Source organism: Camelus ferus, chromosome 9 (genome assembly GCF_009834535.1).
Source record: "Camelus ferus isolate YT-003-E chromosome 9, BCGSAC_Cfer_1.0, whole genome shotgun sequence".
Lineage (NCBI taxonomy): Eukaryota > Metazoa > Chordata > Mammalia > Artiodactyla > Camelidae > Camelus > Camelus ferus.
Window position 1 is genome coordinate 61,737,618 of NC_045704.1, and position 22,639 is coordinate 61,760,256.

Sequence of the window (22,639 nt, forward strand, 5' to 3'; positions counted from 1 at the left end):
ATATTTTTCACAGAATTGAAAATTAAATGGCAATATGTTGTATGCATGTGTTTACTTCAAAAATGGTAACTTTTTCTAGTGTATATTGGCCAAAGAGTAGCACCTGAGGAGTCTTAGTTGCTTAGAGGTTACTTTACTGAAATCAGTGAGTTTGTATTTAAATGGAAAAATTAAAATGTGGATACAAAATTTCGTTATTTAAAACGGAATTCCTAATGAATTTAACTTGACAAAACTTCCAAGCTTGAATGTTGTTGTCTTAACAATAGCAGTGAAACTGTTATTTTGGTTTCAGGGTGTGATTGCTGCCATGAGAGATGGTTTTGGTTTCATCAAGTGTGTGGATCGTGATGCTCGTATGTTCTTCCACTTCAGTGAAATTCTGGATGGTAACCAGCTCCATATTGCAGATGAAGTAGAGTTTACTGTGGTTCCTGTGAGTTGTTTTTGAGAAAAGTAAGAGGGGGTTTTCATTATGCTTCCTTTTTCAGTTTAAAGTTACTTTTGTTTATCATTTGTAGGATATGCTCTCTGCCCAAAGAAATCATGCTATTAGGATTAAAAAACTTCCCAAGGGCACGGTTTCGTTCCACTCCCATTCAGATCATCGTTTTCTGGGCACTGTAGAAAAAGAAGCCACTTTTTCCAATCCTAAAACCACTAGCCCAAATAAAGGCAAAGAAAAGGTAAGTTTTAGTCAAAATGATTTTTATAGCTCTTTATTCCTCTTCTGCTTAAAGACAACCAGTGTCCACACAATATTGTCTCTTTCAGGATTCTCTGTAATATTAACAGTGAACTAATATAAAGCAAGGGTGTTTTTTTTTTTTTTTTTTAATTTTATCTCAGCCTTGTTAACATTTTAAGCTGGATAATTCTTTGGGTAGAGGGAGATGGGGAGCTGTTCTATACATTTGGGGATGTTTAGCAGCATACGTGAACTTTACCCACTGGAGGCCATTACCTCTTCTCCCCTTGTGTGACAGCCAAACATGTTTCCAGAATCTGCCAAATGTCCCCAAATCACCCCCAGTTTAGAATCCCTCATCTAAAATGATATAATTTGTCATCCAAGCTATTTAAAACTTTAAATTTGGGTAGTTCACACATTTGAACTCCATTTATTGAAAAGTCAACTGAATTGTAAATATAAAGATGTCTGCTCTTAAGTAAAAAGTGAAGAATTGTATAGAGACGTAATTCATACAGAATTTTAAATGCTATTGTAAAGGGTCAATGAGTGAGCTCTGGCAAAAATTAATTCTACACTGTCAGGATCTGGCGTGGTTTCACTAAGGCATTGACATTTAATAGACGGAGAGAGAAATGAGGAAAGGATATCCTCACAGAATAGAGGTACAGATGAAAAAAGTTCAGGGTTTCTTTTTAAAGCACTGAGTAGTTTAACAAGAAGATAGTTACTCTTTTTTTGGCAGAGGTGAATTGGGGAAATAACGATGAAAGATAGGGATACAGCTAGATTTAGAATGTATAGATTGCTACTCTAAAGAGTTTAGAGTTCTCAGAAAAAGATTTCTGTTGGAAAGTGACATCAGATCACTTTGAACTTCAGGAAGATGAAAGGGTAGTATGAGAATGGAGTTGGAGAAAGACAAAAAGATGAAGAGGCTGGATAGGAAATTATTTAATAGTTTAGGTAGTCCTTGAATGAGGGACAGAGATAATGGATGTGGGCAAGGGAAGGTACATGGGAGATACTGGAAAGTAATGTAATTTTAGAAATAACTACATAGGAGTCAGAAAGAGCAAGGCTAGCATCTTGCTTCATACTTATTTTGTAGCTTGGGAAATTACTTCATCTCAGAGCTTTAGTGTTTAAACTTAAAAAATGATTGTCTCCTGTTTCGTTTAAAAAGCCCTCATAGTGCTAGTCCATAGTAGGAATTTCACAAGTGGCAGATGGTGCTATTACCAATAATAAAACTAAAGGAAAATTCAGTGGGACTTACTCGTAATTCTTAATGGTTTTTAATTTTTTGAATGGCCTGCTTCCCAAATGTCTCTGGCACAACTGGCTTGATCCAAGATAGCCTTTGAAGCTTGAGACTTTTCCTGCCCTTTCATTGCTATTTCTTAGGCCATTTAACTTGTTTATGAATCTGTCTTCTCTACTAACTGGGCTCTTTTTGAGCAGGGATTGTCTTACCTCTATTTAATGTGCATGGTGTATAGTATATGGTCAGATGTTGACTGAATATTGAGGTCAGTGTTAGAGTTGAGAGTAAATAATGAATGCTGGTGTTGACTTGCAAAAAAGTTGATGCCATTAGAGTCAAACCTGAATTTATTGACATCATCACGCTTCACTTAATCAAAGTCAAATCCTTAGCATCATTTTGTACTGGCTGTATAACTGTAATCAAGTTTATTTTAACCTCCTAAGACTTTACACATTTGCAAAATGAGGGGTAAGAGTAACTGTGGAGATGGCTTTATCATAACATTAAATTTGGTAATACAAAGTACCTAACATAATGTCTGGGACATTATAAATGTTCAATGAATATTATATAGCAGTTACAGAAGGAGTATGAATAGTGGAAATTAATTGATTTTTAATATGTAATAGTTGGTAATGAGTTCTGGAGCATAGGAAAGGCATCAGAGCTAGATTAGGAATTAAACCTCATAGAAATGATGGTTGAAACCAAAGAAACAATGATTTACATGTTGCTCTACAATGTAATTGTTACTATTTCTATATGACAGGCCTGAAATTTCTTAGACTTTTGAAGAGCTGATCTTTTTGGTGTTGACAGTGATTTAGGTGTCACTGTGGAAACATTGGTATATCATAACTTAATCACCTACCTGAATATTAAATGCTCTGAACTGTGCTAGATCCTGTACCAAATTAAATTCCCATGCATTTGGTAAATACATTGATTAACATTATGTACAAAACACTGTGAAGTACTCTGGGAGATTCAAATTAGGCAATACGACATCTTGCCCTACAGAATTTCTACCTGGTTGGAAATACATTCCCAGTTTGATTTCTGATTGGCTATAAAAAGTATAGAATAGACATGTTATCAGTAAACTCTCCCTCCAATAATAAAATTAGGTTAAGACCAAAAGACTCAGTTACAGCAGACTGAGTCAGTCCTGGGTTAAGGGTTAAGGCATGATCATCTTTTATTCATGTAAACAATATGTATTTTAGAGAACCCTGAACAGGTAATTTCTACACCTGTGCCAGTTCTTAGGCTCTGGAGTCTGTAATAACTATAATTATGCTTATATTATTTTTTGTTGTTTTCTGACTATCTTTCTTTAGGAGGCTGAGGATGGTATTATTGCTTATGATGACTGTGGGGTGAAATTGACTATTGCTTTTCAAGCCAAGGATGTGGAAGGATCTACTTCTCCTCAAATAGGAGACAAGGCAAGATATAGTTCTGCTTATTTGAGAGAGGAGGGAGGGTTAAAGGTTATCATCTTATAAATCCTGCAAAATGGTTTCTTTACATTTTATTAAGTATTGCCAAAATTCTTTCGTTCTTACAAGTTTAATATATGAGCATCTTCTTATTTAAAAGTAGTTTATTCAATTAGAACAGGATTAGCAAGCTTCTTGTTAAAGGCTTTTGAGGAGTCAGTATTTAAGCATTAGATATGCCAAAAGCAGTTACCTTAGATAAAATTAATATTGGTAAGAAAGTTAAGTCACTGAAACATTATCAAAGTACAGTCACACCAAAGGTTTTTACATTGCTGTTCATTTTTATCATACTTTGCCAGATTTTCCAATTGACCTTTCTCCTTGAGAAATTAAGAATCTGTAAGGAATACACATTGAAGAGCAAAACTTGATCCTTGTGAAAAGTGGAATGAGAAATAGATGTATTTTGGTGAAAATCTATCCCATCAGAGTATTTACAAAGGATATTTGGAGTGAAAAACAGAGTCTGAGGGAGCTGTGTCAGAGTTGAAAAGCTTGGTAGGGAAATGACATGATATTAATAAGCATCCTTATTTTTCACAGGTTGAATTTAGTATTAGTGACAAACAGAGGCCTGGACAGCAGATTGCAACTTGTGTACGACTCTTAGGTCGTAATTCCAACTCCAAGAGGCTCTTGGGTTATGTGGCCACTCTGAAGGATAATTTTGGATTTATTGAAACAGCCAATCATGATAAGGAAATCTTTTTCCATTACAGGTGAAGAATGCCTTTTAGGAACTTAAGAGCTTACAATCCATTCTTTGGTTTTAGAGTCAAAAGCATTAGTATTGGGTGGTTATGTATTTTTTAATCCCAGATTTCATACTGGTAAAATGATAGCAACATATAGACTAAAGTTAATCATCCACCTCTATATAGAGAACACGTGGTCAAAAGATACAAGAAGACCTGTACCTGCTTTGAACATTGGATAGGAGCCTTTCTGCTTCAGTAAAAGAGTAGTGTTTTATATGTTGCTACCAGAGGGTTGTGCTTCTGATTTGGTGTTATAGATAGCAAAGTGGTTAAGGGCATGGGCTCTTAGAACCATACAGTTTCAGTTTGAATCCAGGCTCTGCCACTTTGTATCTGTGATACTTTTATCAAATAAAAATAACCTCCTGTCATCGTAGTTTCACTATGTTGAAGCTGGGGATAGTGGTGCCTCCTCATAGCATGTTTCTGAAGATTCTGAACCAGTGCTTTAAACAGTATCCAGCTTAAGTAAGCACACCATGAATATCATAGTAGAAGAAATGAAAGCTCCTTGCTACTGTTGATGTTTTTGGTAAATGGTTATTCAAATGTCATTTTTTCCTCTCCCCTACAGTGAGTTCTCTGGTGATATTGATAGCCTGGAACTGGGGGACATGGTCGAGTACAGCCTGTCCAAAGGCAAAGGCAACAAAGTCAGTGCAGAAAAAGTGAACAAAACACACTCAGGTAATGCACTGTGACTTCTGATTATTCAGCCTCTCCTTTGGGTAGACGGTGAGGGATAGAGTGAGAGATGGAGCAAAACCCTGTTGTTCTAGATCATTGTTTCGCCAGGTGTGATCTCCAGTTGCAGCAGCATCACAGATTGTTAGAAATACAAGATCTCTCACCACACCCTAAACCTACCAAAACTTTGGGTGGTCTGATGAACACTGAAGTTTTGAGAACCACTGTTCTAGATACTGTAGGTTATTTGCTGTGAGTTTATTTTCAATTCAGTGTCTGTTTTTCAAAAATAACCCCAAGCAAATAAATCTCCATGGGATTGGGGAGGGAGACATGCCTCTAGAAGACTGTTTTGGAGAAAATTAAGCCTAAATGTGAAAAATAATGGGAACTTAAGAAAATTGTTGCTATTTAGGATCTCCAACTTTCATATAAGACGTGCAACTTACTTTTGGCTTTCACCTAAACTCCCCAAATGACACTTTTTTCTTGGTGTTATTCTAGAGAAATGGGAGCCAAGAATGTTCATTCAGTTTAGTAAATACGTAAGTGCATGCTACATTTTAGATACTGGGGTACAGCAGTGAAGAAATAAGCCAAATCAGCAAAGAAAATGAGTAAAATATTGTATGTACCATGTTTAGAAAAATATTAAGGTAAAGTAAATTAGGGAAGTATACAAGTATTGGGGTTGCCAGTATTTTTAGAGACCTGGGAAGATCTCACTGAAGTGATGCTTGGTCACCTGGGGAAGGTAAGAGAGTAAAACATGTTTAAATATGGATACTATTAATTCCTTAAGCAACTTTAATAGTAGTTTAGAAGTATTTCAAGACTCGTGGGCAACTAGCCAACCTTCTGTTAACATTTGTTCTGATGATTTTTGCTTTTTTTTTTTTTTTTTTGGCCTGTGGAATAGGGCTTAAATAAAAAATGTTGAGGGAGAGGTATATGTGCTTTTGTTTTGTAGTGAATGGCATTACTGAGGAAGCTGATCCCACCATCTACTCTGGTAAAGTCATTCGCCCCTTGAGAAGTGTTGATCCAACACAGACTGAGTACCAAGGAATGATCGAGATCGTGGAGGAAGGTAGGAGCATCCCTATCAGATAGTTTGAAATTGGCTTTACTTTCAGATGAGCACTTGGATGATTTAAAAATACGGTGATGTTGCAGTTCTCAGATAGCTTAAAAACTGAATTAAGGAAAAGTGACTTTTTCCCACCATGCTTGGTTTTTGTTTTTATATCCTTTATAAATGAGATCAGGCTGTGTTTATGTTGTGAGCAAATGGCTGTTGTGTGAGCATATGACTGATATGTTAGCAGCTAACATTGAATTATAATGAAGCAGACTGAGAACAAAATCTGAAGACTAAAAATGTGCATTTGATGTTTGATATGAGATATTCACAGTTGGTTGGGTTTAGTGCAGCTTTATAGTTTTCCTCTATTATTAACTGGCTGTTTACATCAGTATTAACTGAATTTCCTAGTAACCATTGAATTCCATATTTTTGCCTCCTGTTAAAGTTTACTATATCTATCACTTAATAGCTAGGGTTCCATGGGGATCCTACTACTTGTCTTCAGGTCAGGGATCCCAGTGTTCTCATTTTGTCTTTTTCTCACCATCTTTAACTCCCTGAGTTCTGATGCCATCCTTTACCCCAAACAGTTAAGTCCAGAAAGACCAACTTTGTGCATAAAGTAAGTTTGCAGTAGAAATAGTAGTAAGGAACACTGGATAATTAGTATAGCAGAATTACCATAATGATAGGGTTGATGAGAGAGTTTGAAATTCCAACCAAAGATGATAGGTTGACTCACAAAGAGAATAAATCTTGTGCATTCTGGAAGTCATAGGAGAATATAAAGTGGGGAAGGTCAGGTCATTTGGGAGAAGGAAATGAGCCTTGATAAACATGTTCCTGTATCACATGAGGTTCTTTCGAATTTCTGTTTTTCATAGAACCAGTATCCTCATACACATAACACCTCCAAATATGAATTGATAAACTGATGCCATGGTGACACCATACCCTTATAAGGGGCTGTGAGAGAGAGTATGGGCAACTAACTTAAACTCATGAGATAAAATTAAAGTTATGTTTTTCCTCCTATCATGCCACATTTCCTTACTTTTGCATTCCCAACCCCCAATCCACTTATTCTTCAACACTGGCCATAGGATATAGTCCAAAGCAAGGATTTTGTGGAAAAGGAAACTTTCCTGAAATCTTTAAGCCTATTCTCACTTGGTGGTGAGAATGGCTCTTTTATTTAGAAATATTAACTATAACTCAATATAAGATTATGGATTTGGGAGCTGGGCAGACCTGGATCTGAGCGCCAGCTCTTCCATTTCCTAGCTGTATACCCTTAGGCAAATTAATTAAATCTTTCCTGGCCCAGTTCTTCATCTTTAAGATGAGAGTATCTTCAACCTCAGAAGGTTCTGTAAAGATTAAATATGAATCAGTGTAAGTGTTTAATAAGTGATGGTTACTACTAATCCCACTACACCTCTAATCCTTCTGCATGACTTGGAAGTATCTCCTCAAAGTTTTTTAGTTCCTGTATGTTTGAAAAGAAAATCTTCACTTACCCCTATAATCCTCAAGAGAATGTATGGTTAAAAGAATTCTCAGTTTTGAAGCTTCCTCTTCCAGCTGGTGTTTCTCTCTTTTCCACCTTTGTTGATTCAGTGAATTCACCATCCAGGTGAACTGATAAGCAGTTGAACTCTTTGGTCCAGTTTTTATCCATAGCCTACACTGATCTCCAGCCAACTTACTACTCTAGGGTAGAGCTCTGCAAATATGATGGCTTGTTTTTATAAATAGTTTTCTTGAAATACAGCCACAACCATTCATTTACAAACTGTCTTTGATTGCTTTCTCACTGCAATAGCAAAGTTGAGTAGTTGTGACAGACAGGATCCTATAAGACTGAAATATTTCCTGTCTGGTCCTTTAAGAAAAAGTTTAATGAGCCCTGATCGAGAAGAAAGGTGCCTCTTGGTTTGAGAGAGCCACAATCAGAACAAAGAAAAGATTCGGAATGCCAACAAATTTATGTACATTGTTTTCACCTATGCCCGGCTTGTTGTTTAATGCCCAGTTGGGAATGAATCAAATTTTTTTGACTGGTTGGTTTATACTGTGAACTTGGGAAGAAGATACGCCAATGTATTATATTAGCAACTCATTGTGCTTTAAAAGCTCAAAGGTAATGAGATTGTGAATGATAGTGGGGTTTGGTGTTTTTGTTTGTTTTAATTTCATAAATGTGGTTTAAAACTGTTCATTAGCTAGTTTTTGTGGTAGTATTTAGCATTTAGAATTTTATTGAAGCTTTAAAGTAGAAGTTCTCAGGGAAAAAAAAAATCTTAGGGAATATAATTATTTTTAGCAACTTACTTATAAATTTATTAGGACCATCAGCAGAGGGCTGTTGTGAAGTACTAGCTTTTAGACTTTGTACCTCTTTCTCCTTACAGGGGATATGAAAGGTGAAGTCTATCCATTTGGCATAGTTGGGATGGCCAACAAAGGGGATTGCCTACAAAAGGGGGAGAGTGTCAAGTTCCAGTTATGTGTCCTGGGCCAAAGTGCACAGACTATGGCCTATAACATCACACCCCTGCGTAGGGCCACAGTGGAGTGTGTGAAAGATCAGGTAAGTGGTAATAACTTGATTAGATCTGAATTTGATACTTTTTGAGTTGATCACCAAATAATAACCAAAACCTTGAAAATTTTTCAGCCAAAGGGAAACTTATCATTCATTCCGTTTTCATTTGTACTTTACCCCCCTTTTCAGTGATTTTAGGCAGCTTATAAAAACATGGAGAAAACCACATGGAAAGAAAAAAAAAATGGCAGTAGAAGCAAAAGGAAAGTTAATAACTAACATAACGAGGAAAATAAGCTTGGAGTGAGATTCCCAGAATAGAAAGACTGTAATGCTTTTCATACTTTAGCTCAGCTTCTTTTGCAGACCACAAAAAAAGAAAGAACCTGTGTGTGGAAGTGTTCATAAAATAACCTTAGGACAAACAAAACTATTCCTGGTACTGAGATCTCAAGGAAATCTCTGAGTCCTCAGAGGGGACATTTTTCAGTATCAGTACAGTAAATGTAACACTGTTTCTAGTAATACCATAACCCTGCTTAATAATTTTAGAAGGGATCACAGTGATGCATATGTTCAAATAATAGCTTCCTAATGATTTTGCTTAATTCAGAAACTTAGTTTAGACAATATATGAAGGCACAAGGCAGCCTTTTTTGTTTCTCAGGCTAAGATAGAGTGAAGGGCAGTGATTTCAAAGGTAGCTTTCTCCTCTGACAAGTTTTGCAAACCCATGTGCTGTTATAGCCTAGGCAGCTGAAGTGGAGCATCAGCACTGACAGCATGTTTTATAAATCCCCTTCTAGTTAGGGTTAAGCATTGTGCTTCATTCAAAGTGAGTTTCTTTTCCCTGGTTTTTTAGCTACTGTCTTTTTTTTATTTCAGTTTGGCTTCATTAACTATGAAGTAGGAGATAGCAAGAAGCTCTTTTTCCATGTGAAAGAAGTTCAGGATGGCATTGAGCTACAGGCAGGAGATGAGGTGGAATTCTCAGTGATTCTTAATCAGCGCACTGGCAAGTGCAGCGCTTGTAATGTTTGGCGAGTCTGGTAAGTTTTTTGTTTTTGTTGGTTAGTAACCTCCCTGAACTCTCTCTTAACTTTTGCAGTCTCTGCTTTATCATATTTCTTCACTTGTCCATCACTGCTTTTTTTAATCCTCTTCTGCCACTTGCTTGCTTATTTCCTAATACTTCTGCCAGAAAAGACCTCATCTTCATTGTCTAAACTTTACTCTCATAAATCTGACTCAGTAAAACATTAATTGGCACTTCGAATGTAATAAATCTTAAATATAAATAGATTGTATAGTCCTTGTTATAGGATTCTGCTTAGTTCTTTTTCTTCCATTCAGCCATTTCTAGGTTATATGCTGCTTAAAATTCTAACTTTATAGTTTAGCAGTTCTGGCACTGTACTTTTTTTTTTTTTTAAATTAGTCACATTGTTAGCATGAGGAGTGGGGAGTCTGGAAATTTCTTTACATTCCTTTTGTAAGGTTTTTTCATACCCACTTCTTACATGTCTGTGAAACTGGTCTTTCTGGTTGTAGACCAGTCTAGAGATGACCCTCACCCAAATGATTCTTCCAGCTCCTACGCAGTAATAAACCTTGAGTTGGGAATAAAAACATAAACTTGTCTGTCCTGTCTTGCTGGCTAGTTGGCTAGGTGAGGCAAGAGTCCCCCCTCATTAAAACTGAGTCATTTGGGTAGTTAGGTAGAAAACACATTGCTCTGCAAGTACTTTATTCCCACCAAGTATTGCTTCTTCTCACCTCTTAACTTTGTCACAGCGAGGGCCCCAAGGCTGTTGCAGCTCCACGACCTGATAGGTTGGTCAATCGCTTGAAGAATATCACCCTGGATGATGCCAGTGCTCCTCGCCTAATGGTTCTTCGTCAGCCAAGGGGACCAGATAACTCAATGGTATGAGCGGGCAGGCATACAAGGTTTGAGAGGATGGGGGCAACTGACAGACCAACGTAGTACTTGAGGTCCTATTTTAGTATAGTTCAGAGAGTTTAATTTACCAAGGAGCTTCAGCCTCGCTTATAAACCCTAACATAATGGTTGCTTATGGTGACAGGTACATTTCTTGGTGTTTCTGACACTTTGAACATAGTTTAGGTAACAATTCAGGAGGGTTTATTACAGATTTCCTCCTCTGCAGAACAATTGGTGGTGGTTGAGATTACAAAGTAATGCTTTTATAATCCATTTTGGAATTGTGGATGGTATCATAATTGTCATGCACCCAAGTCATTAACTGCAATTTTATTTCTTCACAGGGATTTGGTGCAGAAAGAAAGATCCGTCAAGCTGGTGTCATTGACTAACCATATCTACAAAGCACATCATTAATCCACTATGATGAAGTTGGGGGGATTCTGGTGAAGGGTTCTGAATATCTCCCTCTTCATCCCTCCCAAAATCTGGAATACTTATTCTGTTGAGCTATTACACCAGTTTTAACACCTTCCTCGTGTTATGTTTAAAAAAATAAATAAATTTAAGAAAACCATTTTAAAATTACGCACAGTTGCAGCCTGGAAAACTTAAGGTGGCGCCTTATAGTATCAATTTTAGGAGCTTTATTTGGAGCATTTAACGCAACTGGTAATTGCAAAATCCACTTTGCCTGTGTAAGTGAAAAATATAGACTGTTACCTTGTTGGCCCTATGAAATTCTGCACTTGATATTTAGTATATACTCTACCTTCATTACTTCTGGCAAGATGTTCTGCCTTAGCACTCAGTTGCATTCTTTTTCCTTTTCTTTCCTGTTCATTATGCTTTAATTCTGAGGACCATATGAGGGTAGAATATATTAAAAATTACAAAAATTTGTATAGGCAAACCATTTCCTTAAGTCAATGGCCAAATGTTAAAATGTTATTTTTCATATCATTTATAATCTTGTCACAGTCCACTTAACAAAGTTTGGTTAGATTTCAATGAAAATTATCTTCCAGAGTAGTTTTTTTTTTTTTTTCCTGGGATGGGGGTGGGTAACTTTACTACAATTAGTATGTATGGTGCAGAATTTCATGCAAATGAGATGTGCCAGCAGTGTGATAATTTAAACATATTTAAAAAAAAAAAAGACGAATGCACAAATTTGCTGCTGCTTAGATCACTGCAGCTTCTAGGACCCAGTTTCTTTTACTGATTTCAAAACAAAACAAAAACAAAAAAAATAAAAAAGTTGTGCCTGAAATGAATCTTGTTTTTTTTATAAGTAGCCGCCTGGTTCCTGTGTCCTGTGAAACTACGGGCACTTGACCTTGGTGTAGCTTCTGTTCGACTTTATATCAAGGGAACGGATTGGTCTGATTTCTTGGCCCCCATCTTGAATTGGCCAAATACAGGTCCCCGGCCAGTGGACTGAAGGCTTTGTCAAATGACAAGACAAGGGTCAGCTCAGGGGATGTGGGGGAGGGTGCTTTTATCTTCCTCGTTGTCGTTTGAGGTTTTGATCTTCTCTGGGTAAAGAGGCCATTTATCTTTGTAAACACATAACATTTTTGCTTTCTCCAGTTTTCTGTTAATGGCGAAAGAATGGAAGCGAATAAAGTTTTACTGATTTTTGAGACACTAGCACCTAGTGCTTTCATTATTAAAACGTCCTGTATGGGGGGAGGGGGGGCGGGTCTGGGCGCGGCCTGCCGCGTGACTCCTGGGTCGGAGGCCCACGTGGCCGGGGCGGGGACTCGGGCGCCTGGGGCTCCTACTGATTACGTAGCGGGCGGGGCCGGAAGTGCCGCTCCCTGGTGGGGGCTGTTCATGGCGGTTCCGGGGTCTTCAACATTTTTCTCGGTTGTAGTCCTAATCTGTCCGAAGCGGAGGCAGCGGAGCTTGAGGTAAGGTTCTGGCGTGTGTAGCGTTCGGCTTTGGAGCATACTAATGACTCCTTGTTGCCAAGAATCGAGCGGAATCTGCGAGCCGAAGACAAAGGCCCTGGGCGGGGGTATCCTTCGTTTTGAGCCCTACGGGGGAGCTCTGGAGACAAGCCGGGGAGTAAGAAGGTGGAGACAGCCTGGAAGCTTCCCCTCAGAACTGAGAAGATTTGCGAGATTACTAGGAAGGGGGGGTTCCTTTACCTTAGGCTGAGGGCGGGGCCCAAGGGCTATTGAAAAATAGACGAGGGTGGGGGTAACTAGAAGGCTACTCCAGAATTCTGAGGCCCAAAGTAACCTGCAAGTGTTTTTGCACTGTTGAATCACTTTAAGAACCAAGTGGAGATGAATGTGTGTGGAACCGATACATTTCAAACTCTGGTTTCAGTTACTATTGATTACAGAAAGCTTCGAAGTTCGCCAGTTAACCCTAATTGCTGCTTTCCCACAGGTTCTTGCTGGTGTGAAATGACTGAGTACAAACTGGTGGTGGTTGGAGCAGGTGGTGTTGGGAAAAGCGCACTGACAATCCAGCTAATCCAGAACCACTTTGTAGATGAATATGATCCCACCATAGAGGTGAGGCCCAGTGGTAGTCCGCTGACCATACCTCTCTCTTTCCGTTCACTGTTACCCACTCCCTTTCCCATTCCCTTCAGCTATTCTTTAACTAAAGGAATAATCAGGAGAGAAAGCAAAAAGTTATTTGGGGTATTGTGTTCACTAATACAGTAAGTAAAGCTTGTTTGTGGAGAAAAGTTCCCTTTTATTAGCTGCTGAAGATTTTCTAAAAAGTTTACAATTTTTAACAGCTTTATAAACTGTTGCAAACTCTGTGTTGAACTCATTTAGTTTCTTTACATATTACAGTTCTGTTAAGAAACACAAGACATAGAATAAGTGAATAATAGCAGAATGGAGATAAAGGATTCAGAGATGCGTGTTCCTTAGCTAGTTGAAGCGTCTGAGACTGTGGTAAGAGTAGAAAGCGCGTGAGATTTTGAGTCAGCTGTGCCTAGGAATACAGTCCCTGTTTGCAGTTTATTTAGTTATGTAATAGCAAATCAGTTAATCTCGCTGAGCTTCATTTTCCTCATCCATTAAATTACCATAAACTTGTCTTGCCTATCACACAGGGGATGTTGTGAAAAATATGTTAAATGTGAATGGTAGAGCACTGCATAATTATTACTTATTAAAGATTCCGTTGTTTTTGTGGGAGTTCATGTTATAGATTGGCTTTAATAGGTGGCATCTAAGGTCCTTTAAGTGAAGAGTTTTGTAATCTTACTCAATTTAGAAATGTCTAACTCTAGAGATTATTTTATTTCAGTTCACACTCTGGACTTCCTAACACCCAGCCACTGAGTGTTCAATGCAAGCTAACTTGAATATAGTCATTATGAAAAGTTTAGTCCTTGGAAAATTTTTATTTTAAGCTTAACAGCTTTAGTATTAATAGTTAGAACATTTTAGTATTTTTCAGAGTTTTATTCATTGAGAAATAATTTATATAAAGTACATAAATCTTACATCTACAGCTCAGTGACTTTAAATTTGTGTACACTTAGGTAACTACCATGTAGATAAAAATATAAACTATTTCCAGTGCCCGGGAGAGTTCTCTCATGCCCCTTTCTAGTTGGTAAACCCCTCTACCCTGCCCGGAAATAACCACTTCTCTGTATTCTATTATCATAAGTTAGTTTGACTAAAATCTATCTTTATAGTTTTAATTTTGCTGTTTCCTCAGAACAGTCATACACTTGACCATATTTCAGGCTTCAAGGAAATTTTGGCAGTGTCATTTCTGTGTCAATTTGAAAATGTTTTACAGTCCCGCAGCAGAGTTACAGAGGAGCCGTTCAGTGGCCTGGCAAATTATGTTCCATACTGTTTCTGGAGCCAGATCTTTACTAAGTGTGATGAGGTTATTTTCTTTGAATGGAATTCCCAGAACATAAATGTTAAAATACAAATAAAATTTTTGCCTTAAAGACGAATTGAAAGTATTTTTTAAAATATGATCTATGCATGTGTATCTTCCTGATGTAACTGTGCCTTGTTTGGAACCTTTAGGAATTTGATTCAGGAATATTACCCAAAGGTACAATCTGTCATGATGAGAAGAGTATTTTGGTATTAAAACTTTGTGTGAAATAAAAGGTATTTGTGTATTTAGTCATAAACACAAAAGACACTGTATCCAGAGCCAAGTTATAATTGGTGGAGGTATGTTTAGAATTTTAAATGAAAAAATCAAAAACTCAAATAAGAGAAGTCCAGTTCATACCTTAGTGATACACACTAGGAACTGAATTTTTAGTCAAACTGCAGATAGAGCTGTCTTTTGAATTACTTCATCTTTCCAGGAACAGAGTGACCACATTTTCCTTGCTGCAGGCATACAGGATTTGGGGCTTTCTTCCTAGGGTGAAATTAAGTGCTTTCTGTTTGTGATTATATATTGGCAGTTTGAGGGACAAACCAGAGAGACAGAAATGGACTTGGTTAGGAGCTTATTTAATCTTGGCAATAGCATTGCATTCCCTGTGATTTTTTTAATAAAAATGGAATCTCGCTCTCTCCCTGCCCCCCTACCCTCCACACCCCCAGGATTCTTACCGAAAACAAGTGGTTATAGATGGTGAAACCTGTCTGTTGGACATACTGGATACAGCTGGACAAGAGGAGTACAGTGCCATGAGAGACCAATACATGAGGACAGGCGAAGGCTTCCTTTGTGTATTTGCCATCAATAATAGCAAATCATTTGCAGATATTAACCTCTACAGGTACTAGGAGCATTGTTTTTTTTGAAAGGATAATCTTTAAGTGTGTTCCGAAGTTTTGGAGTGGGGATGAGGAAGCCACACTAGGGAAGATACAGCTTTTTAATTATGAAAAGAATTGGTTTTAGGTTGTGACATTGAGAATTAGGGATTATTACTGAAAAGTTAACACTGGAATTTATTTTATATAATCTACTGTAGCTAGAATGCGTGATAATACATCAGTGAAGCTTATTAATGGGAGTGATTCAGAACTAGAGGTGTTATGAGAGATCACAAAGGAATTTCAGAAAGGAAAACACCTCTGAGAAACATTCTTGAGTAAGTAGTAGAGAAGATAGTTGGAAGAAACAAAGAACGGTAGATAAAGATGAAAGCAGGGCACGGGAATGTAAAGATTTTCTTTCTCTGTAGAACCTTAAAGTTTCCAAGATCAATTGGACCATAAAAAAATTCTAGTACAACATTCTTATTTTACAGAATCAGTTCAGAAGGTGGTTTGTTAGGTTTTTGTACTCATGATTGTTATTAATAGCAGAGCCAGGACCAAAAACCCAGGGCTCCTTTTTCTCAGCTTTGTGTTCTTTAAGCAGAATAGTATAATGGTTAAGAAAATAGACTCTGCCTGGAGTGAAACTTGGCTCCATCATCTCTTAGCCATGGAACTTGCGGGAAACACTGAGCCTCTGTGCCTCAGTTTCTATATCTGTAACATGGAGATAGTAGTACCTACCAAGAGTTGTTGTGAAAATTAAATGAGTTAATAAATATATGAATTGCTCAGAACGGAGTTTAACACAGACTAAATGCTACGCAGGTGTTCTGCCTAGAGCCTTGAGTCCTGGCGTATGCCCCATCCACATGAAGATGTCGACTCACAGAAGCAAATTAGTCCACTACTGGTTTTCAGTGGTTTTTTTCCCTCCTAAACCTATTCTACTTTCCATTTTCTCTCTAGATTTAATAGCAGCATGTAATAAAATGCTCAGCACTTGGCAAGCACCTAATAAATATTCACTAAATTTCTAGAAGTCATTTTTCTTCTTAGTCTGTCCTATATTATCCCTTCATTCACATAGGCTACTGCCATCACACCAAGGCTCATTTCTGCAGATAGCCAGTGAGATGCATTTCAAGTACATGACTTTGTATGTAATCCAAGGGTAGTCAAGAACAGTGCTGTGCAGCATGGTAGCCACAAACCATATGTGGTTATTTAAATTTCATCAAAATTAAACAAAGTTTAAAAATCAATTCCCTGGCCGTAGTAGCAACTGGCTTTTCAAGTGTTCAGTAGCTTCAGATGACTAGTGGATGTAGTTGGACCTCACAGCGAGAGAATATTTCCATCATCATAAAAAGTCCAGGGTTAGTGAAGAGAATCTGGAGCAGTAGTTTCCAAACTGCTGTGTGGTATGCCTTACATGTCATTGAAGGGAGTGCTGTCAGCTGGGAATTTCAGATCCTTTAGTCCCCTGTTAATAAGAGCAGTTGTGTTTTTTGTATCTTGGACTTCCAGCTATCATCTTGTTCAAAGAAAATGTTTGGACACCACCCACCTAGAAAAGTGGACAGACTGTCTTTCATTAAATACTGACACTCTCAAGGGAGCTTCAAGTTATTTGGAGGGAGTAAGCTTTACTTTTTATAACTTCAGACCTTAATCAAGAGTGAAATTTAAAGTTGCCGGTTAAAATCAGCCAAGCTCTTTGGAGAATCAAGGAACATAACGGGCGTGTGTCAAGATAGAAGGTGAACAGGCACTTGGCTCCCTGTGGCTGCTGCATCAAGTCCAAACCAATCTCCTTAGTATGCAAGGCCTTTTATAAGTAGTAGGGAAAAAAGTGAAATTTAATAATAGAAGCTAGCAGAGCTAGATAAAATTTGCTAGATTTTCTTTTTTTGCCCTAGCTGTTTTTTCCTTCCTAAAAGTTTATTCTTATGTTATGATAACATATTCCCTTTTTCAGGGAACAGATTAAACGAGTAAAAGACTCAGATGATGTACCTATGGTGCTAGTAGGAAACAAGTGTGATTTGCCAACAAGGACAGTTGACACAAAACAAGCCCATGAACTGGCCAAGAGTTATGGGATTCCATTCATCGAAACCTCAGCCAAGACCAGACAGGTATAGTACAGCTTTCAGCATTTGGCAAGGGTTTAAGGCAGAAACATTTGATGGATTGACTCTTTGCTAGAGCTATGATCCACATTCTTTGCTGTTTTGGATTTCTTTGTTTGTTTGTTTTTAGGGGGGATAATTAGGTTTGTTTGTTTGTTTATCTTTTAATGGAGGTACTGGGGATTGAACCCAGGACCTTGTGCATGCTAAGCACACACTCTGCACTGAGCTATACCCTCTCCCCTTGTTGTTTTTGATTTTTTCAATAGAGTTCTATTTTTTTTAATAGTGTTCTATTTTTTAATCTTCAGTTTAAACCCAAAATGAAATTAATACTTTTTTTTATTTCTGCATTAACATGCACAAATATTTCTAAAATGAAGACCCTTGATTAAAGATACTTAAAACATCAGTCCTTTCTCCATCAGCATCAGTCACTGTTTAAGGAATAAGCCCTCCTGAATGGAATCTTTAGATCTGGTAGTTCTGTATGTCCCACATTACTCATTTTCCTTTGCTTGAATGTTATTTCTGCAAAATGTGCCGTTTGTATACCAGCCTGTTCATGTAATTTAATAGGAAAGCTAAATTTAGTATCCTCTTCCTAAATCATCCTATTTTATGAGCTAATAATTTAATAATTGGAATTTTAAATCCACATAAAGAAGTACAAATGAGAGCAAGAGCTTTCAACTTGGATTGTGTCTGTTGCGCTGGGTGTATCATTTTCTTTCTTTTATAGGGTGTTGAAGATGCCTTTTATACACTGGTAAGAGAAATACGTCAGTACCGAATGAAAAAACTCAACAGCAGTGATGATGGAACTCAAGGTTGTATGGGGTTGCCGTGTGTGGTGATGTAACGAGGTGAGCTTGTGGTCTCGACATAATTACAAGTGTTAATGGGGCAGCTTGGAGGAGCGCTGCTGTTACGTTTCCTATGTTGCTGTTTACCTGAGAGTTTCTGCTCCCTTGTAACTATAAAATAAACTACTTTCCTCATGGCAACCTTGCTGAAAATACTGCAGCCTAAACTGTCCTTAAAACATTTAATTATTTTACAGACAGTGTTACATTTCCAATAATATTAGAAATTAGAGGACATTATTTATGAGATGTGTTATACCACATTCTTGGCACTGACCAGGAGCTTGAAGGACCCCTACATCAAAACCAGATGATAATGACATGGTGTGTATTCTTTTCTTATAGATACTTTTAAAGTTCTAGCATCAGAAAAGAGCCACTGTCAAGGTAGGACAAGTTTGGAAACGAATGTGTGGTCATTGATGTTGGTTTTGTCACCTTGTCTCTCTGATACTCTGTGTCATTTATACAGATTCCATCTTTATTTCAGCTGCACTGACGCCCTGGTCTGGACTTCCCTGGAGGAGAAGTATTTCTGTTGCTATCTTCAGTCTCACAAAGAAGCTCCTGCTACTTCCCCAACTCTCAGTAGATCAGTATAATATTCTCTTATTTGAGAAGTTCTCAGAATAACTACCTCCTCACTTGGTTGTCTGACCAGAGAAATGAACCTCTTGTTAAGCCCCAGTATTTTTCCACCCTGAGTTCTCCCCCAACACACAGACACACCTCCGCCACCCCAGGTTTTTCATCTGAAAAGCAATTAATGCTCTGAAACAGAGAACCAAACTGTAGAAACATGAAATTCTTTAGAAAACAATGTCTTCAGCTCTAAAGTAGCAATTGCTGACAATTTTTTTTTCTTTTTACTGTTGAACTTGGAATTATGTTGATTTTTGGAGAAATGTCATAAATTACTGTTATACTGAGAATATAGTTAATGTTGCTGTTTGGTTTGTTTGTAATGTTATCAGCTATATTCTATAAACTGGCATCTGCTCTGTATTCAGAAATACAAAAGTGAATACTGACTTTTTGAGTCTATCCTCGTCTTCTCGACTTTCTTGTAATTAAATCTAACTTTCACGATGAAGTGCCTTTTTCCTGGAAGTGGTTTGTAGACTTCCTTTACAATACTTCAGTGGAGTAGATGTCTCAGAAACGATTATAAATGAAAATGAATGTCTGAGGTAAGTCTATGACCTGTCTGGCTTTGAGGGAACGATATACTGACATGATAGCAGATGTCATTTCTTACATATTTGAAGTTGGTTTTCTAGAGACCTATTTTTGGGCTCTCCCAAGAGAAAGATGAGACTAAAAATGATTAGGAACAATTTCACTTAATTTTCCCCTAACCTCCCCTTTTTTTTTGTTTTTAGTAGTTTACTACCTACGAAATGTATATAATTTGTTTCTTCTAGCTTATAATCTAATGTTCAGTGAACTTCCATTCATATTTAAATTTGGGTCGTATCAGATTCATTCACAGGTGTTCAAAATTGTAAAAATTGGATGCAGTTTAATAGTTGTAATCATTGATTCTCCAAATATGTTAAACACATTTTCACTGTATACCATGGTTATTGATGATGTATATAATTGCTCTCAGTCCCCTTCTCACCCCGTCCTCTGTCCTTCACCCCACAGCAGCAGTGACTTGGTTAATTATTTTAGTTGAGTAAAGCATGGTGCTAATAGACCAGGGTCACAGTTACAAAACTTTAGTGAGCCAGTTAGCATCACAGAGAAAGAAATTCTTCCACATTTGCTCATTGCACCGTTAACTCCAGCTAGTGCTTTTGCTAGATGCATGTGGTTAGTCCTGCAGGGAGAGAAGAGGTCAGTTAGCACAAAGTCTTTACCATTACTGGAAAAAATTGTTATCCTGAGGAGGGTCAGCTTAGAAGTCCTTATAAAGCATCTAGACTGTTTTTAGCCCCGTGGAAACTAAATTAAGCCGATATTTTTTTCTCATGTTTTTGAGAATAAGGATGCCTCAGATCAAAAGTTTTTAGATTTTCTTTATTCATAATGTTCTTTGAAGGGTTTAAAACAGGATGTTGATTAATTAGTCTGTGCATACCAGATAACAAGCTGATGAGTTTGATCAGAACAAAAAGTACCCTTTGGGTTGAAATTGCTGTTTGAGAGGGGAATGGAAAATATAATTAATTGTTAGTTATGAGGATTTGGAAACTTGGCTTTTCCATTTGCAGATAATATCCTGATAATTCTAATGAAAAATGGACTTGGATAACTTTTGATAAAAGACTAGTTCTGCATTAGTCTCTTTCTATTCTGGTCTTCTAATGTGTAAATACTTACTGAGGTCCTCCCTCTTCTAATATGAGTTTTCATTTATTAAGCAAATTCCACATTATCTTGAAATGAATTCAGAAGAGGAGAAGAAACATACTGTACCCAGAGGATAAAAAACCCATTGAGGCGTGCTCCTACTTGTTCATTCTGAGAGCTTTCACGGTCCACACCGTAAACAGACCGCAGTTTTGCTTCTGCTCCTCTTGGAGCATTGTTCTGTCATTTTCTCGAGGATAGATCGAGGCTTGTCACCTTAGTTGTCGTCATTGTCTCCCCTTTCCTCTTCTTCCCATTCCTCTTGTCTATGTGACTGACAGTGTGACTCTTTAGTGTCAAATTAGGGGGAAAAAATAACTCATTTTGGGCTTTTGTGCCCATTACCCTTGTATGTTTGTGTCTTTTAGTTTCCTCAAATACATTCTAAGCACAGAAGTATCTAAATGGGGCCAAAATTCAGACTTGAAAATGTTCTTTTAATAGCTTACAAAGTTACACTTTGGTGTGAATTTTGGCACAGAGGAGTGACAAACATAGTTAAACGCTGAATAACTTCAGTTAGTGTGGTATAAAATAGTTTTTAGAATATGTTTGTGATTGCTGAAAACAATTATAATTTACCTCAAAATCTGAAAGTCTCTTTCCCCAAGTTAAGTGCCTGGCCAGCTGTCATAAATTACGTATTTATGTTTGTTTGTTTTTTAAGGATTGCATGTTCAAGATTGTGAAAACGAACCAAGACAGGTGTTCTGTCTGAAAGCTACCATGCCTATCTGTAAATGGATCTGCTGAGTGCTGTATTTGCTCCAACAGCTTCCTATCGATTGTTAGTTGGTAATACAATATCATACTTATTACAGCTTTCACTTCAGGAGTATAATAGGTAAAATTACCCTCAATATGTATTGTGGTGGGCCCCATGTTTAGTCTTTCATCATCCTTTAAACTGCTGTGAATTTTTTGTCTTGACTTGAAAGCAAGGATAGAAAAATACTTTAAAGAGAGATTTTGGGTTTTCCATTCCAGAATTTGTGAGCATAGTCATATTTTGCTTTACATTTACAGTCATGAACTCTTTAAGCTGGCAGCTACAACCAAGAACCAAAAAAATGGTGCATTCTGCTCCTTGTGATTCATCTCTTGCTAATTAATTATAAGGAGCAAGGATAACTAATTAGAGAAAGTATCTTATTTGGGTGGTTTCTGTAAACAAGGGACTATAATTCTTGTACATTATTTTTCATCTTTGCTGTTTAAGAAATCTAATGTGCCACAAAATTATTTTAAGGTGTTTCTTATAAGAATTGTTTTAAAAGCACTCGTTATCAGAGTAAGTGTAGATATATTTCAAAATATAACTGGTAATTTTTAAAGGCCTGAGTACTGACCTAAGAAGCAATCGTATGAATTCTCTGGAGGGAAGGGAGGATCTCAATGGAAGTTGTATGACTTTTATATTTCTGTGCCATCAAATATAGTTTAAAAATATCACTTGTGCAATTCTGCTGTTTAAACAGGAATTTTGGCCTCCTTGGCCCTAAATGAAAGGGCTGATATTTTAAGTTGCTATTTTATTGTAAATTAATCCATCCTAACTTTTTTTTTTAATTTGGTTGAATGTTTTTCTTGTTAAATGTTTAAAAAAATAAAAACTGGAAGTTCTTTGCTTAGTCATAATTTTTTTTCCACTGATGTACCTTTATTGAAAGTTAATATTAAATTCATATTTTTAGATATGACATTTGGACAATATTGGAAGATCTGAGTTCCTCATTTTATCTCAATGTGAAATATGTCAGAGCCTGCTTTATTACGTACATCAGGAGTGATTCATAGCTATATGTCAAGTTCTTCACATATTAATATGAAGTGCTAAAAACTACCATTGGATCTTTTGGTCTTTTTTTGCATTACTGCACAGTCTACCAATCTTGGTAGAGCTGGAAGAGCATAGATCTAGGAGCCAGAGAATAGGGGCTCCAACTATAATTTTACTACTCCAGCCAATATTTTCATCATCTGCAAAGTAGGGAAATTGAATAAGGGTATCTCAGATTTCCCAGTCCTAATTAAGGAGATATAAAACAATGATTTC

At 37.2% G+C, this 22,639-nt stretch overlaps 2 protein-coding genes across 8 annotated transcripts in view; both read left to right on the forward strand.

Annotated features, from left to right (window-relative positions):
* Positions 1–12,144, forward strand: part of CSDE1 (cold shock domain containing E1) — a 35,387-nt gene extending 23,243 nt beyond the window's left edge. For all 6 annotated transcript variants that reach the window (XM_032486977.1, XM_006193161.2, XM_032486978.1 and 3 more), the window contains 10 exons: positions 296–436; positions 522–686; positions 3,302–3,409; positions 4,010–4,185; positions 4,799–4,911; positions 5,882–6,001; positions 8,413–8,591; positions 9,432–9,595; positions 10,341–10,473; positions 10,836–12,144. In XM_032486977.1, the coding sequence (XP_032342868.1) occupies positions 296–436; positions 522–686; positions 3,302–3,409; positions 4,010–4,185; positions 4,799–4,911; positions 5,882–6,001; positions 8,413–8,591; positions 9,432–9,595; positions 10,341–10,473; positions 10,836–10,883 (1,347 nt within the window). In that variant the 3' untranslated portion in view covers positions 10,884–12,144. The remainder of the gene's footprint in view (positions 1–295; positions 437–521; positions 687–3,301; positions 3,410–4,009; positions 4,186–4,798; positions 4,912–5,881; positions 6,002–8,412; positions 8,592–9,431; positions 9,596–10,340; positions 10,474–10,835) is intronic.
* Positions 12,145–12,252: 108 nt separating this feature from the next.
* NRAS (NRAS proto-oncogene, GTPase) lies at positions 12,253–22,221 on the forward strand. Of its 2 annotated transcripts, XM_006193160.2 has the most exons (7): positions 12,254–12,407; positions 12,895–13,022; positions 15,060–15,238; positions 17,206–17,365; positions 18,102–18,225; positions 18,571–18,612; positions 18,716–22,221. In XM_006193160.2, exons 2-5 carry the CDS (start codon positions 12,912–12,914, stop codon positions 18,219–18,221), a joined length of 570 nt encoding a protein of 189 aa, XP_006193222.1. In that variant the 5' UTR covers positions 12,254–12,407; positions 12,895–12,911; the 3' UTR covers positions 18,222–18,225; positions 18,571–18,612; positions 18,716–22,221. The 2 variants fall into 2 exon arrangements, with proteins under 2 accessions (XP_032342871.1, XP_006193222.1); XM_032486980.1 differs by lacking the exon at positions 18,571–18,612 and having other exon boundaries at positions 12,253–12,407; positions 18,716–22,214.
* Positions 22,222–22,639: the final 418 nt, after the last annotated feature.